We start from the raw sequence: 15,684 nt of genomic DNA, 5'->3' as shown, positions 1-15,684 counted from the left end.
TTGTTGGTAAGTTTGACATGGACTGGACAGTAGGCATGCTGGCATGTGATGAGTCATTTTCTGCATTCTTGGGCAAAAATTACTCTGAAACATTCAGGGAGTACATTTCCTCCTTCATATCACTGGGTACCAATTTTTTTACTGAAATACTTATCTGAGAGAATACCCTATTATCTTAAAGCACTAACCTCATCTTATCCATGGAGTCTCTATTTGATTCAGTTAAGTCTATATATAAAGTTAAATCTAGTTTTAGACAAAAATAAATAAATATATAAAAATATTTCTGACCCAGGGCGCCTGGGTGGCTCAGTGGGTTAAGCCTCTGCCTTCGGCTCAGGTCATGATCTCAGGGTCCTGGGATTGAGCCCCACATCGGGCTCTCTGCTCAGCAGGGAGTCTGCTTCCCCCTCTTTCTCTGCCTGCCTCCCTGCCTACTTGTGATCTCTTTGTCAAATGAATAAAATCTTAAAAAAAAATTATTCTGACCCATGAAAGAAGACACGTTGGTCTCAAAAAATTGAGGACTCAGGAGACTTTGTTCTTGATTCTGGCCCTTTTCCATTAACTAAGTCCTCAGAATCCTCATGTCCCTCTTCAAGGAGATAATGTAGCATAGTAGACTAAAATCCACAAAGCACCTAAAGTTTCTTAGAAAAAATGTCCACTTAAAATTTATGTTACTTTATTCCCATTTTTCTAAAGCTCTTATCTCTTATGAAATTTTCATAAATAATAGTATGTCTTAGAAAATGTCATGCAATATTTCTCTCTCCCTGAGGGTCAAGGTACTGGCAATATTCTACAATATATGTATTTTTCGATTTTAGACTACCAAGTCTATCAGACTACTGAGTTACCAATGAAGTATAAATTCATTTAGGAGAGTAACCTTAGAAATGTATAATTCTAAAATATAATCCAACATAATAAGTCTTCTTTATAGCTTATCTCCATGATGACTATGAAATTTGTGCAGAGAAATTCTGGAAATGAGACTCACGTCCAGAGAATTCTGTTGTGATTGTTTTGGATGTCTCACGTGGACACCATCCAAGGGTGCTGACAGAGTCTCTGAACTTTCTGGACAGAACTGGGATCCAAAGAGGAACTGGGAGTCACTGAGACTGGAGTAATCAGCCTGATTATTATTCCAGCTAGATGACTTAGTGGTCCTGAAATTAAGCAAGAAAAGAGAAGTATATCAAGTGGACAAACATTCTGAACAAATGAAATAATAATTCACAGCTATTCATTTCAGAATATTCTGGGGAGAGTACTAGTTTGTTCTGACCTCCTCACCCCCTGAACACTCTCATTATTACCTATAAAGAATCATAAACAAATTCTGAAAGCCAGGCATTTTCATTATAGCAATTTGAGAACAATCAGATGGAAATTCAGACATTAAGGACTGACACCATGATTCCTTATACAACAGCACTGTGGGCTATAACACCTTTTGGGGGATCAAAGTTCCTGAAATCTTTAGGGATTAAAAGAACATTATCTTTTAAAAAGTTGAATCTGGGGGGCGCTTGGGTGGCTCAGTCAGGTGGGCATCAAACTCTTGATATCAGCTCAGGTCATGATCTCAGGGTCATGGAATCGAGCCCTATATAGGGCTCTGTGCTGGCCATAGAGCCTGCTTGGGATTCTCTCCTTCTGCCCCTTCTTCCCACCCCCCATTCTCTCACTTACTATCTCTAAAAAAGAAAGTTGAATCTGTTAATCACTAAGGGAATAGATAAAAATATGGTATATGCATATAACTGATGCATTAGTCAGAAGCAGTAAAGTAGATTTACATATAACCACATGAATAAATCTCAAAAAATTTAGAGTGCAGAAAAAGTAAAAATTGAATGAACTCTGTATCATTTATATAATTTTTTATTCTTAAAGATTTTATTAAGGCAGAGGCTTTAACCCATTGAGCCACCCAGTCACCCCTAACCATTTTTTAGAATACAAAGAACCCAGTGTTTTTTTTTTTTTTTTAAAGATTTTATTTATTTATTTGACAGAGAGAAATCACAAGTAGACAGAGAGGCAGGTGGAGAGAGAGAGAGGGAAGCAGGGTCCCTGCTGAGCAGAGAGCCCGATGCGGGACTCGATCCCAGCACCCTGAGATCATGACCTGAGCCAAAGGCAGCGGCTTAACCCACTGAGCCACCCAGGCGCCCGAACCCAGTGTTTTTTAATGAACAAGAAATCTGAACATTTCAGTAAACAAATATAAGACTAGTCAATATACAATAAATCATTAGCTATTAGTACTATTTTTAGTACTTTTTAGCTGTATTAAAACAGATCATTTTATTTATTTGTTTTTTCAGTGTTCCAAGATTCATTGTTTATGCACGACACCCAGTGCTCCATGCAATATATAACCTTTAAATCTACATCATACCACACCAAACAAGTATATAAGTGTGTGTGTAGAAGGTGAATTGGAACTCCCATTACTCTCCTAGAATGTGCCTACAGGGAAGGAAGGGAGCAGGATTATAGGGAGAGTAGGAGTCATAATATAAAAAACAAGACACCTTAGTTATAGACTGAATGTTTGTGTTCTCCAAAAATTCCTATGTTGGGCGCCTGGGTGGCTCAGTGGGTTAAGCTGCTGCCTTCGGCTCGGCTCATGGTCTCGGGGTCCTGGGATCAAGTCCCGCATCGTGCTCTTTGCTCGGTGGGGAGCCTGCTTCTCTCTCTCTCTCTCTGCCTGCCTCTCTGTCTACTTGTGATCTCTCTCTGTCAAATAAATAAAATCTTAAAAAAAAAAAATTCCTATGTTGAAGTCCTAATCCCTAACATGACAGTGTTTGGAAATGGGGCCTTTAGAAAGTAATTAGGGTTAAACAAGGTCCTGAGGGGGGAGTCTTCTTGACGGGATTAAGGTTCTTACAAGTAAAAACACTAGAGAGTTTGCCCTCCTTCTTTTTTTCTCCTCCATGTGAGGACACAGAGAGAAGACAGTTGTCAGCAAGCCAGGAAGGGAGCCCTCACCAGAAATGATCCAGCTGGCATATGATTCTAGGACTTCCAATCTCCAAAACTGAGATAATAAAATTTCTATTGTTGAAGCCATCCAATTTAGGGTACTTTGTTTTGGCAAGCCAGCAGACTAATTTAGGCCTCATCCAGACTGAAGAATACGATCAACTCAGATTTGTGCACAGAAGGATCCATTAAGCATTGTTTTTGAAACAAGGTGGTGTTCCCTTTCACACCTTTAGTGTCTTATTCTTGTACTTCCAGCTGTGGACTTCCAACTTGCTTCCCATGGATATCTACACATCTTTGTTAAAGGGAGAGTGATACTGATAATGATACAATCACACTTGAACACAGTGTACTGAGTCTATATCAGAGACAGCATAAAAGCAGGCAGACAAGTAAAATACAGTCTTCAAGTTTTTATTTCAAAGAGATCTCAGTAAGAATTTGTTACTTAATGCTGTTGTATGACCTGAAAAAAACACCCTTTTCATTACAACATACAAACACAAATCATTCCTTGTTTAAAAAGCTAAAGCTAGAGGCGCCTGGGTGGCTCAGTGGGTTGGGGCCTCTGCCTTTGCTCAGGTCATGATCCCAGGGTCCTGGGATGGAGCCCCGCATCGGGCTCTCTGCTCAGCATGGAGCCTGCTTCCTCCTCTCTCTGCCTGCCTCTCTGCCTACTTGTGATCTATGTCTGTCAAATAAATAAATAGAATCTTAAAAAAAAAAAAAAAAGCTAAAGCTAGGGGCGCCTGGGTGCTCACTTGGTTAAGCATCTAACTCTTGACTTTGGCTCAGGTCATAATCTCAGAGTGGTAAGACTGAGCCCTGAGTTGGGGCTCTGCTCTGGGCAGAGAGCCCACTTAAGATTGATTCTCTCTCTCGCTCTCCCTCTGCCCCTCCTCCTGTCCTTGCTCTCTCTCCACCCCCCAAGAAATAAATAAGCCAAATCTAAAATAATTTGATAGCATATAACTACATATCCTAAGCCAAAGGAACCATCATATATTGATGCAAGACAAAAAGAAACTCTAATAGTTCAGCACAGGAAAGAGCAATTACTTCACTGATGGAACCATTTTCTAAGATTAGCTAAGGTAATGGGCTGCACACATATATTATAATATGGGTTGCATAATCATTGCTCAAAATAGCTTAAATAGCTCTCTGTGACTCCCCTGTTAGGTCAAGGAGAATAATTAGCTGGACTGGAAAAAAAAACTGTGAACTTATAGAAATATGTAGGATTTATATCTTAAAGCTATGATCTAGAATTTAACAAAGATTTTCCTTACTCTGTATCAACTGTAAGCATTTTTTTTTCTTTTTAAGAAGAGCACAGTGCTCTAGGTTTTTATTGAATTAATAACTGTCTTCAGGAAGGTGTTAGGAAGAAAATAAACTATCCAATAATAAAACATACCAAAAGCAATTAGAAATCCCTTAATAAATATATACTACTTCTGGGGCACATTCACCAAGTTAGCAATGGCAGGCCCACTGCATGGCTGGCAGACACAAATGTAAATACTTCAGTGGAGTAGTGGAAGGGGCAATATCTCAGTGAGCCTTGTCAACAGCTGGCTCTTAACTCCACAGGACCTACATATGGTACCACACAATGTAATACGTACCTCAACATTGTCTTGATTTTGCTCCCTGCTGTTTCAATGTAATTGCTCCAACCAAAGTGAGTTTCTAGATGTTGGGCCATGTCTAATTCTCACAGGCCCCATAGTCTCTAGGCCCAGTGCTGGACACAGAGCCGCTGCTCAATTGACACACATAGTTGAATTTACATTGTTTTTATAATCAGAAAATTAGCAAAAGGAAAAAGACAAGGATGGGAGTGCAGTGAAAGGAAGGAAGGAGAAGGGGAAGAAGCTATAGAAGTAACTCAGTTACTAATTAATAGGTAGGGAAGGGTTTTCTATGAAAACAATACAACTCTAAGATCCTCAGTATCAGAGTATATAACCCGAAAACTTACCCAGAGCCTGAGGGAATACTGAGCATCTCTTTGATATTCCAGACATTAAAATTCATTTCTTATGGTTAACCCTATTAAAAAGAGAGGAATATTAATTTACAAGTTTAAGATAGTATAACTTTCCCCCAAAGATTACTTTACTGGTAACAACTATATGTAGATAAGGACATTTCAGCAACTATATTCCCATCCATTTGGTGAAAACTCCCATTATGTGTGTCAGAAACAGGTATTTTCAGGGCACCTGGCTGGCTCAGTCAGTGGAGCGTGTAACTCTTGATCTTGGGGGTTATGAGTTTGAGCCCTGTGTTGAATGTACAGATTATTTAAAAATAAAATCTTTAAAAAAATAAAATAGGTATTTTCTGTTATTAAATTGCATACAAACTCCCTCCTTCTTAACACCAGGGAGAGCCTAGTCATCTGTGAAACAGTAAATTTGCATTCCATCTTGTTCTCTTGTCCTTTTCTCTTGCCATCCTATTCTATTAATACTCTGCTTTTAGGAAAAGACCAATTGACTTTATTTTTCATTGCCTGATACAATGAATGACTCAATCTATAACCTCTCCCAAAAAGACTAGTTCTCCCCAGATCAGAGGATATGGGAATGCCAAGAGTACTGCGGAATTTGGGCAGTAAAGAAGCTTGATGAAGAGTGAGTGCTTTGGGCAAAGTGTTTTCCCACACCTCTTATGAGCATACCTCTTATTGCCTACTGTGCTCATTGCCAACCCAACACATTCATTATTCATTATACATTCATTATTATGATCATAGAGCCTGGATTTTATGAAACAAGCCCAATTTCTAATTTTTGTTTCCCTGTTGTCACATACATTCATAATTATCAGATTATATAATACCACTGAGAGCATCAGAAAATGAATCCCACACAAATGGTAGGCATATGTGACCAACATCAAATACTTTCCCAACAGAGATCAAGATAAACTGAAACACAAGTTCTGAATAAATATGGACATTTTAGTACATTTTTCATAAAATTTAACCTTGTTTAGATAAATCTGTTATGTTGAAGTTTTCTAATTTTTTAGAAAAAATAGATGGAGTGTTTATAACCACTTGTTTTGCAAGAATATTAAGCATAGATCACAGGGATCAAGGGGTGAAAGTTATTATCATTTACATAACCCTCCTATGTGTTGGGCACAGTGCTAGATATGTTGCAGGATACAAGGTCAATGATTTTGTGAGGCAGGTGTTGCTATCCTCACTTAAAAGTTTGTAAGGACGCACATGGACTAAATAATTAGTTCAAGTTCTATCCAGATTTGGAGGCAAATATGTTCTATACTATATCAACCCATTACCAAAGGCCATGCATTCTGTCCTCTCATTTCTCAACACTGGTTCTATCTTAAATACGTTCTAGAACCAAGAAACTTTGTGTTTCTGCCTTTATGAGCAGCTTGGTAATGACTTGAAAGGATATGACTTTAGAAGAACAAGATCAAGGTTCAGATCCTGACACCTGCATTTATACTGTGAACTTGGGCAAATTAGTTGACCTGTTTTTTGGTTTTTTTCTTTTTTAAGATTTTATGTGGGACTCAAATTTGTAAACCTGAGATCAAGAGTCACATGCTCTACCAAATGATCCACACAGGCACCCCAAATTAGTTAACTTCTTTGAATCCCAGTTTCCTCATCAGTTAAATAAAGACAACACACCTATCTTTAAAAGTAGAGATAGGGATTCAAGAACATATATCCAGTGCCTGGATATGGATACTGGTACTTTTTAGGGGCTTCTTAATTACCTCCTCAGAGACTGTGGCTTTACTATTTTAAAACAAATCTATGGTCTCCTGGAGACTTCAACATTCACCTACTCTCAGTTCAAAGGACTCTCATATGTAACACACTAAGTCTCTCACGCTCACTTAACTGAGAAGAATAAAGTTGCTGCAAGGTTGGGACTACATACCAGAGTTAATTATTTTGTCTCAGCACTCCTGAACACAGTTTAGACTGTGTAGAATACCTTCAAAGAAGTTCAGTGTAATATTAATATCCATGATACAAATAAATTAATATTTCATTGAGATGAAAAATGAAGAAAATTCATTTTAAAAACTGGCAATATTGTCCAGGCATGTTCATAAGTGAATTTTACTAAATATTTAAGAAAGAAAGTATGCCATTTCTCTAAAATCTCATCCTAATACCAAATGAGACAAAGACACTGTAAAAAAAGAAAACCACAGACCAAGACCTCTCATGAACATGGGTGCAAAATCCTCAACAAAATATTAGCAAATTTAATGCAACAATATATGAAAAGAATTATATATAACCAAGTGATAATTATTCTAGACGTGCAAAGCTATTTCAACATTTGAAAATCAAATAACGTAAACTGTCACAGACCAGAGAAGAAAAATCATATGATCATATAAATGGGTATTAAAAAAACATTTGGGGTGCTTGGGTCACTCAGTTGGTTGAGTGTCCGACTCTTGATCTCAACTCAGGTCTTGATCTCAAGGTCCTGAGTTTAGGTTCTATGTTGGACTCCATGCCAGGAGTGGAGCCTAATAAAAAATGAATTTTTTTAAAAAGCATTTGACAAAATCCAACACCCATTCATGAGAAAAACTCTCAGCAAAATAGGAAATAGAGGGGAACCTCCTCAACTTGATAGAAAACATCTACACAAAATTCCAAAGCTAACATCATACTTAATTATGAAAATCTAAGTTTTCCCTCTTAAGATCAGGGACAAGGCAAGCATTCCCCCTCCTCTCTCAGTACAACATTGTACTAGAAGTTCTAAATAATGAACTAAAACAATAAAAGGAAATAAAAGGTATATAGATTGGAAAAGAAAAAGTAAAACTATCTTTGTTCAAGACCACATGACTTTCTTTTTTTTTTTTTTTTTTTAAAGATTTTATTTATTTATTTGATAGAGAGAGATGACAAGCAGGCAGAGAGGCAGGCAGAGAGAGAGGAGGAAGCAGGCTCCCCGCTGAGCAGAGAGCCCGATGCGGGGCTCGATCCCAGGACCCTGAGATCATGACCTGAGCTGAAGGCAGCGGCTTAACCCACTGAGCCACCCAGGCGCCCCTGGACCACATGACTTTCTATGGAGGAAATTCAAAAGAAGTAACAAAACAACTCCTGGAACAAAGAAGTAATTATACCAGTGTTGCAAGATAAAGATTAATACACAAAAGTTAATCCCTTTCCTAAATACCAGGCAGTGAACAAATGAATTTGAAATTAAGCACAAAATATCATTTATATTAGCAACCCTAAAATTCTAAGTATAAATCTAACAAAATATGTATAAGATCTATATGAAGAAAACCCCAAAATTCTGATGAAAGATATCAAAGAAGAATGAAATAAGTGGAGAGATATTCATGTTCATGGACAAGAAGACTCAATATTGTCAAGACATCAGTTCTTTCCAACTTGATCTATATATTCAATGCACTCTCAATAAAAATTTGAACAAGTTATCTTGTGGATATTGACAAACTGATTCTAAAGTTTATATGGAGGGTGCCTGGGTGGCTCAGTGAATTAAGCCTCTGCCTTCGAATCAGGTCATGACCTCAGGCTCCTGGGATCGAGCCCCACATTGGGCTCTCTGCTCAGTGGGGTGTCTGCTTCCCCCTTTCTCTGCCTGCTGCTCTGACTACTTGTGATCTCTGTCAGGTGAATAAATAAAATCTTTTTAAAAAAATAAAAAATAAATAAATTTATATGGAGAGGCAAAAGATCCAGAATAGCCAACACAATATTAAAGGAGAAGAACAAAGTCAGAGAATTGACACTATCCAACTTCAAGATTTACTATAAAGCTAACTAATCAAAATAGTGTGGTACTGGCAAAGGAACAGACTAACAGACCAATGAAATAGGATAGAGTGCTCAGAAATAGATTCACTCAAATACAGTCAACTGATCTTTGACAAGGGAGCAAAGTCAATAAAATGAAGAAAACATACTCTTTTTTTTTTTTTCATCTTTGGCAGCAGAGTGGGTAGGAGAAGAATCAATGAAAACATACTCTTTTAAACAAATTGTGCTGGAACATCTGGAGATCCACATGCAAAGAAAACTTAGACAGACCTTACACCTTTCACAAAAAATTAACTCAAAATGAATCATAGACCTAAATGTAAAATTCAAAGCTATTAAAAAAAACTCTTAGAAAATAAGATAGGAGAAAATCTAGATGACCCCTGTATTTGCCAATGACTTTGTAAATTCAACACTAAAGACTTTATCCATGAATGAAATAATTAATAAGCTGGACTTCCCTAAAATTAAAAACTTCTGCTCTGTGAAAAACATGGTCAAGAAAGTGAGAAGCCACATACTGGGAGAAAATATTTGCAAAAGACATCTGAAAAAGGTATCCAAAATATCCAAAATATCCAAAGAACCCTTTTAGAAAAATATACTTATTTTTTTAAGTAATCTCTATATCCAATATGGGGTTTGAACTCATGACCCTGAGATTAGGAGTCACATGCTCCACTGACTGAGTCAGCCAGTTGTCCCAAATATACAAAGAACTCTTAAAACTCAATAATAAAACAAACAACTCAACATATATCCATATATCCATGTAATAGAAAAGAGAGCCAGAAATTAACCCATGTATAATAGGGTTGACTAACTTATGACAAAGGAGCCAAGAATATATATTAGGGAAAGGAAATTCTCTTTAATAAATAGTGCTGGGAAAACTGGACAGCCATGTACCAAAGAATGAAACTGGACCCTTGTCTTACATCACATACAAAATCAACTCAAAATCAATTAAAAATTTAAGGTTAAGACCTGAAACAGTTAAATTCCTATAGGAAAAACATAGGGGGTAAGCTTCTTTTTTTTTTTTTTTTTTTTTAAGATTTTATTTATTAATTTGACAGAGAGAAATCACACAAGTAGACGGAGAGGCAGCCAGAGAGAGAGAGAGGGAAGCAGGCTCCCCGCTGAGCAGAGAGCCCGATGCGGGACTCGATCCCAGGACTCTGAGATCATGACCTGAGCCGAAGGCAGCGGCCTAACCCACTGAGCCACCCAGGCGCCCCGGGGGTAAGCTTCTTGACCTCAGTCTTGGCAATGATTTTTTGGACTTGACACAAAAAGCAAAAGCAACAAAACCAAAAATAAACAAGTGAGACCACATCAAACTGAAAAGCTTCTACACAGCAAAGGAAACCATCAATAAAATGAAGAGGCAACCTGTGGAATGGGAGAAAATATTTGTAAACCATATATCTGATAAAGGGTTAATACCCGAAATATATAAAGGACTTCCACAACTCATAGGAAAAAAAAAAAAAACAAACAAACCAATAAATGGTCAGAGGAACTGAATAGACATTTTTCCAAAGAAGATACACAAATGGCCTAAGGTACAGAAAAGGTGTTCAACATCACTATTCATCAGGGAAATGAAAATCAAAACCACACTGAGATATCATCTCACATTTGTCAGGATGGCCATCATCAAAATAACAAGAGATAAATATAGGTGAAAATGTGGAGAAGAGGGAAACTGCATTGTTGGTGGCAATATAAATTGGTGCAGCCACTATAAAAAATAGTATGGTGTTTCCTCAAGAAATTAAAAACAGAATGACCATATATAATCCAGCAAACCTACTTCTGGGTATATATCCAAAGGAAATGAAAACAGGATATCAGAGAGACATCTGCACTCCATGTTCACTGTAGCATTATTCACATAGTCAACATACAGAAACAAACTAAGGGTCTCTCAATGGATGAATGGATAAAGTATGGTACAGGTACACACACACACACACACACACACACACACACACACACAGAGGAATATTATTCAGCCATGAGAAATAAAGAAATTCTGCTACTTGTGACAATAAATTCCACGGTTCCATGGATGGAACCCAAGGGCCTTATGCTAAGTGAAATAAGCCAGACAGAGAAGACAAATACTGCATGGTTTTACATACATGCAGAATCTTAAAAAGAAAAAGGAAAAAAAGTCAAACTTATAGAAACAGAGAGTAGAAAAGTGGTTGCCAAAGGCTAGAGGGTGGGGGAAAGCAAGAGACACTCATAAAAGGGTACAAGTTTTTAGCTGTAAGATGAATAAGGTCTGAGAACCTAATGAATAATGTGGTGAGTATAGTTGATAATGCTGTATTGTATAACTGGAATTTGCTGAGAGAGTAGAACTTAAATGGTTTCACCAAATAAATACAGACATACATATATTAAAAAAAAAAGTGATCTACGAGGTGATGAATGTAGTAATTAATTAGATGGGTGAGATCCTTTCACAATGTCAAATCATCATGATGTACACTTTAAATATATTACAGTTTTATTAGTCAATTATATCAGCTGAAGGTGAAAAAAAACCCACCCCAAAACCTAACAAGAAATGCCCAAAACCTATGTGAAGAAGTTATAAACCATTCCTATATAATGGGAAAGATATGTCCTGTTCATTGATAGAATCAACATCACAAAGATGTTAAATCTATCTAGGTTAATTTATAACTTTGAAATGTCCCAATAAAAATACCATCATTTTTTTTCTACAGGGAGAAAACTGATTATAATGCTTATTTAGATATGAAAACAAGCAAAACCAGCCAGGAAAATTCTAAAATAGAAAGAGAAGAAAGAGAAGAAAGAAGCCAGCCCTACCAGGTATTAAAAACATATTATAAAGCTTCTACAATTTTACAGCATTATAGTAGCATATGATTAGATAGCCAAGCCAGAATAGATTATAACAATAGATCTAATTGAAAGTGGAAATGTATACGACCATATGATAAAAATAGCATCTCAAATATATTGAGGAAAGACATTTAAAAAAAGTAGAGTTGAAGGGCTCCTAGATGGCTCAGTGGGTTAAGCCTCTGCCTTCGGCTCAGGTCCTGGTCTCAGGGTCCTGGGATTGAGCCCTGCATTGAGCTCTCTGCTCAGCGGGGAGCCTGCTTCCCCCACCAACCCCAGCTGCCTCTCTTCCTACTTGTGATCTCTCTGTCAAATAAATAAAATCTTTTTTTTTTTTTTAAGTAGAGTTGAGGGGTGCCTGGGTGGCACAGTTGGTTAAGCATTTGCCTTCAGCTCAGGTCATGATCTCAGGGTCTCAGATGGAGCCCCATATCTGGCTCCCTGCTCAACAGGGAGTCTGTTTCTCCCTCTCCCTCTGCCCGTGTTCCCTCTGCTTGTGCTCTTTTTCTTTCTCTTTCTCTCTCTAAAATAAATAAATAAAATCTTTTTTTTTTTAAAGTAGAGTTGAGGAGTGCCTGGGTGGCTCAGTCAGTTAATTGTCTGACTGATGTTTTTGGCTCAGGTCATAATCTCGGGGTTCTGAGATTGAGCCCTGAGTAGGGCTCTGCATTCAGCATGAAGTCAGCTTGTCCCTCTCCTTCTTCTTCTCCCCTAGCACTCTCTCACATAATTAAATAAAATCCTTTTTTTTTTAAGTAGTGTTAACGGAATAGTTATATGAAAAAAGATTAAGACTGAATCTAGTCCTTTCACCATACACAACAAAATATCCAGATGGATCAGAGATCATAAAAAATAAAATCATAAAAGCACTGAGGCTGGGAAGGGGTGGGGAGGCTGATAAATTCCTCATCAACCTGTTTGTGGGGAAAACTTTGATTCAAAATCCAAAAGTAATAAAATACCTATAAACCTGACTACATAAAGTTTTTTAAAAAGATTTATTTGAGAGAGTGATTGAGTGGGAGGGAGAGGGAGAGAGGATCTGAAGCAACTCCACACTGAGTGCAGAGCTGGACATGGGGCTTGATCCCTGGTCTGAAAGATCATGACCTGAGCTGAAATCAAGAGCCAGGGGCTTAACAGACTGAGCCACCCAGCACCCTGACTACATAAAATTTTTAAACGAACATTGGCTCAGATGGTTAAGTGTCTACCTTCAGCTCAGGTCATGATCTTTGGGTCCTGGTTGAGCACTCCTCAGGCTCCCTGCCTAAGACATATGCGCCAATAATTCACACCCAGCTTTTGGTATTGAAATACCATTCACCACTGAAAGGAACCAGGTCTGGGGCAGGAAATGTGCAAGATGAGTCTTGGACATCTTGTTGTCCCAGAGAATAAGGAAGTTATCAGACTACCAGGACAAAAGACATCTGAAGAGCTAACTTAAAGGGTCTTCCTCTGTTAAATATATAATTACATTTTTTAAAAAACACTCATCAGTCACTTTGGAGGCTAGGCAACCAAGTTATTTTGAAAACTGGTAGGATAGGCAAAAGAATCAATCTTTTATCTTACCTTTCTAGAATAGATGTACCTCAAAATAACCAACATATAGATGGTAAGAAAGTTCTTCTTTATAGAGGTATTCCAGCTAATAAACATGGAATGAATGCTAGCATTAGATTATCATCATTTTGGAAGTCCAATGAAAATAATGAATCTAGGCAATGATCATCAATGGCTGCTAAAAAACCATGAGGTAAAAGGCTGATGAGGGGGCGCCTGGGTGGCTCAGTGGGTTAAGCCTCTGCTTTCAGCTCAGGTCATGATCTCAGTGTCTTGGGATCAAGCCCTGCATCGGGCTCTCTGCTCAGCAGGGAGCCTGCTTCCCCCTCTCTCTCTGCCTGCCTCTCTGCCTACCTCTGATGTTTCTGTCAAATAAATAAAATCTTTAAATAAAAAAAAAAAGGCTGATGAGGAACTTTATAATGAATAGATGAGGCTTAAAACACCTAAACCTCTCAACTGATCTTTTCATCATGAAGAAAGATGCCAGCCCTAGTAAGAACCCCTTGTTGCAGTTCAACAGGGCTGCATTGCCAATGCCAAGCATTACCAAAGAAGCAAGCATACTTGCTAAAAATATTGAGACAATCTTGTTAAGCTTCTAGATCTAAGGACCAGTTTACAGAAAATATAGGGGTTAAATGGAACCAGAGGAATATAATCAGCAAAATCCAGAGTGGTTAATTCTATAGTTTAAATGACTATATTCTTTTAAAGCATAAAAGGCAAGGGGCGCCTGTGCGGCTCAGCTGGTTAAGCGTCTGACTCTTGGTTTCAGCTCAGGTCATGATCTCATGGGTTGTGAGACCAAGACTCCAGTCAGGCTCTGTGCTCAGCGTGGAGTCAGCTTGAGATTCTCTCTTCCTCTCCCTCTGTCCCTCCTGCTCATGCGCGCGCTCTCTCTCTCTCTCTCTCTCTAAAATAAATAAATATTTAAAATAATCTAATGGGGCGCCTGGGTGGCTCAGTGGGTTAAGCCGCTGCCTTCGGCTCAGGTCATGATCTCAGGGTCCTGGGATCGAGTCCCGCGTCGGGCTCTCTGCTCAGCAGGGAGCCTGCTTCCTCCTCTCTCTCTCTGCCTGCCTCTCTGCCTACTTGTGATCTCTCTCTGTCAAATAAATAAAATCTTTAAAAAAAATAAAATAAAATAATCTAATGTTTGTGCTTTGCTTTAAAACAATGTAGATAGATTGGGGGACCTGGCGAAGGTTACAGACTGCTCTAGGTTATTTGGTAAAACTAGGTGATGGGTAGGTACACTGGAGTTCATTCATCCAATGATTTCTACTTCTATATGCTTGAAATTTTCCACACTAAAAAATCAATAAGTAAATGGATAAAAATACCTTGTATTAGCTAAAAATTCCCAAAGATGTTACCTCCAACCCAGACCCCTCTTCTGAAATTTACACTCCCATATTCAATTGCTGACCTAACAACTCTACCTCGGTGACTAATATATACCTTAAACTCAACATGTCCAAAACCAAGATCATCTTCTTTCCCCCAAACATTTTCCATCTTAGTCTTCCTATTCCAGTTAATGGCAACTATATCTTTCTGGTTGCATGGGCCAAAAATCTAAGAGTCCTCTTGACTCTCTTCTCACATTCAATCTGTCAGGAAATACTATGGTTAATTCCTTCAAAACATCCAGAATCGGTCCACTTCTCATTCCTTCCACTATAGGTTTACCAGATAAAATATAGGATATCCAGTTAAATTTGAATTTCCCAAATATTGCATGGAACACACTTGTACTAAATAAATGTGTGTGTGTGTGTGTGTGTGTGTGTGTGTGTAGTTTACCTGAAATTTAACTTTAACTGGATGTCCTATATTTTTATTTGCTAAATGTGACAACACTACTCTATTATCACCAGCTTGATTACTGGAATGGCCTCCAAACTGATCTCCCTGATTTTACCTTTGTCCCCACTTTATAGACTCTTCTTTATGAAGCAGAGTTTAAGCAATAAGTCAGATCATATTATCCCTTTGCTTCTACCCTATTCAAATACAAGCTGGAGTTCTCAAGATTATCTTCAGTGTCTCCCATCTCCCCTTAGCCTTGCTTCTTCCTTATCTACACCCCATTCCACACCTCTGATGGGGCTCCTCAGCTCCTCACTATATTGTTCTCCCTTGCTGGGCACACAACCAGTTTCAAGTCCCTTTCCCATATTGTTTCCTCTACTTGGTTCACTCTTCCCTCAGATAACAAACAGCATAATAGGCGAAACCACCTTCACCACCTCCAGGTGTTCCCTTAAATTATCTATTCAAAATTGTACACCTCAATATTTACTGTTTCTCTCTTGCTTTTTCTCCACAGCACACCATTATTCTAATAATGATATATCTTATTAATTTATCTGGTTTTGTCTACTGCA

General features: G+C 38.1%; 1 protein-coding gene across 4 annotated transcripts in view; it reads right to left on the bottom strand.

Annotated features, from left to right (window-relative positions):
• IHO1 (interactor of HORMAD1 1) overlaps positions 1-15,684 on the bottom strand; it is a 43,992-nt gene that overhangs the window by 26,189 nt on the left and 2,119 nt on the right. The window contains exons 1-4 of one of the 4 annotated variants that reach the window (XM_059160889.1): positions 13,301-13,378; positions 4,994-5,064; positions 3,010-3,058; positions 1,004-1,175 (exon numbers count right to left, since the gene is read on the bottom strand). In XM_059160889.1, coding sequence (XP_059016872.1) covers positions 1,004-1,175; positions 3,010-3,058; positions 4,994-5,039 — 267 coding nt within the window. In that variant the 5' untranslated portion in view covers positions 5,040-5,064; positions 13,301-13,378. Of the gene's footprint in view, positions 1-1,003; positions 1,176-3,009; positions 3,059-4,993; positions 5,065-13,300; positions 13,379-15,684 lie in introns of those variants that run through there. The other 3 variants (XM_059160890.1, XM_059160891.1, XM_059160892.1) reach the window with 3 other exon arrangements.

Source organism: Mustela lutreola, chromosome 2, assembly GCF_030435805.1.
Source record: "Mustela lutreola isolate mMusLut2 chromosome 2, mMusLut2.pri, whole genome shotgun sequence".
In the NCBI taxonomy this organism is placed as follows: domain Eukaryota; kingdom Metazoa; phylum Chordata; class Mammalia; order Carnivora; family Mustelidae; genus Mustela; species Mustela lutreola.
This window is presented reverse-complemented; position numbering and strand designations above follow the sequence as displayed.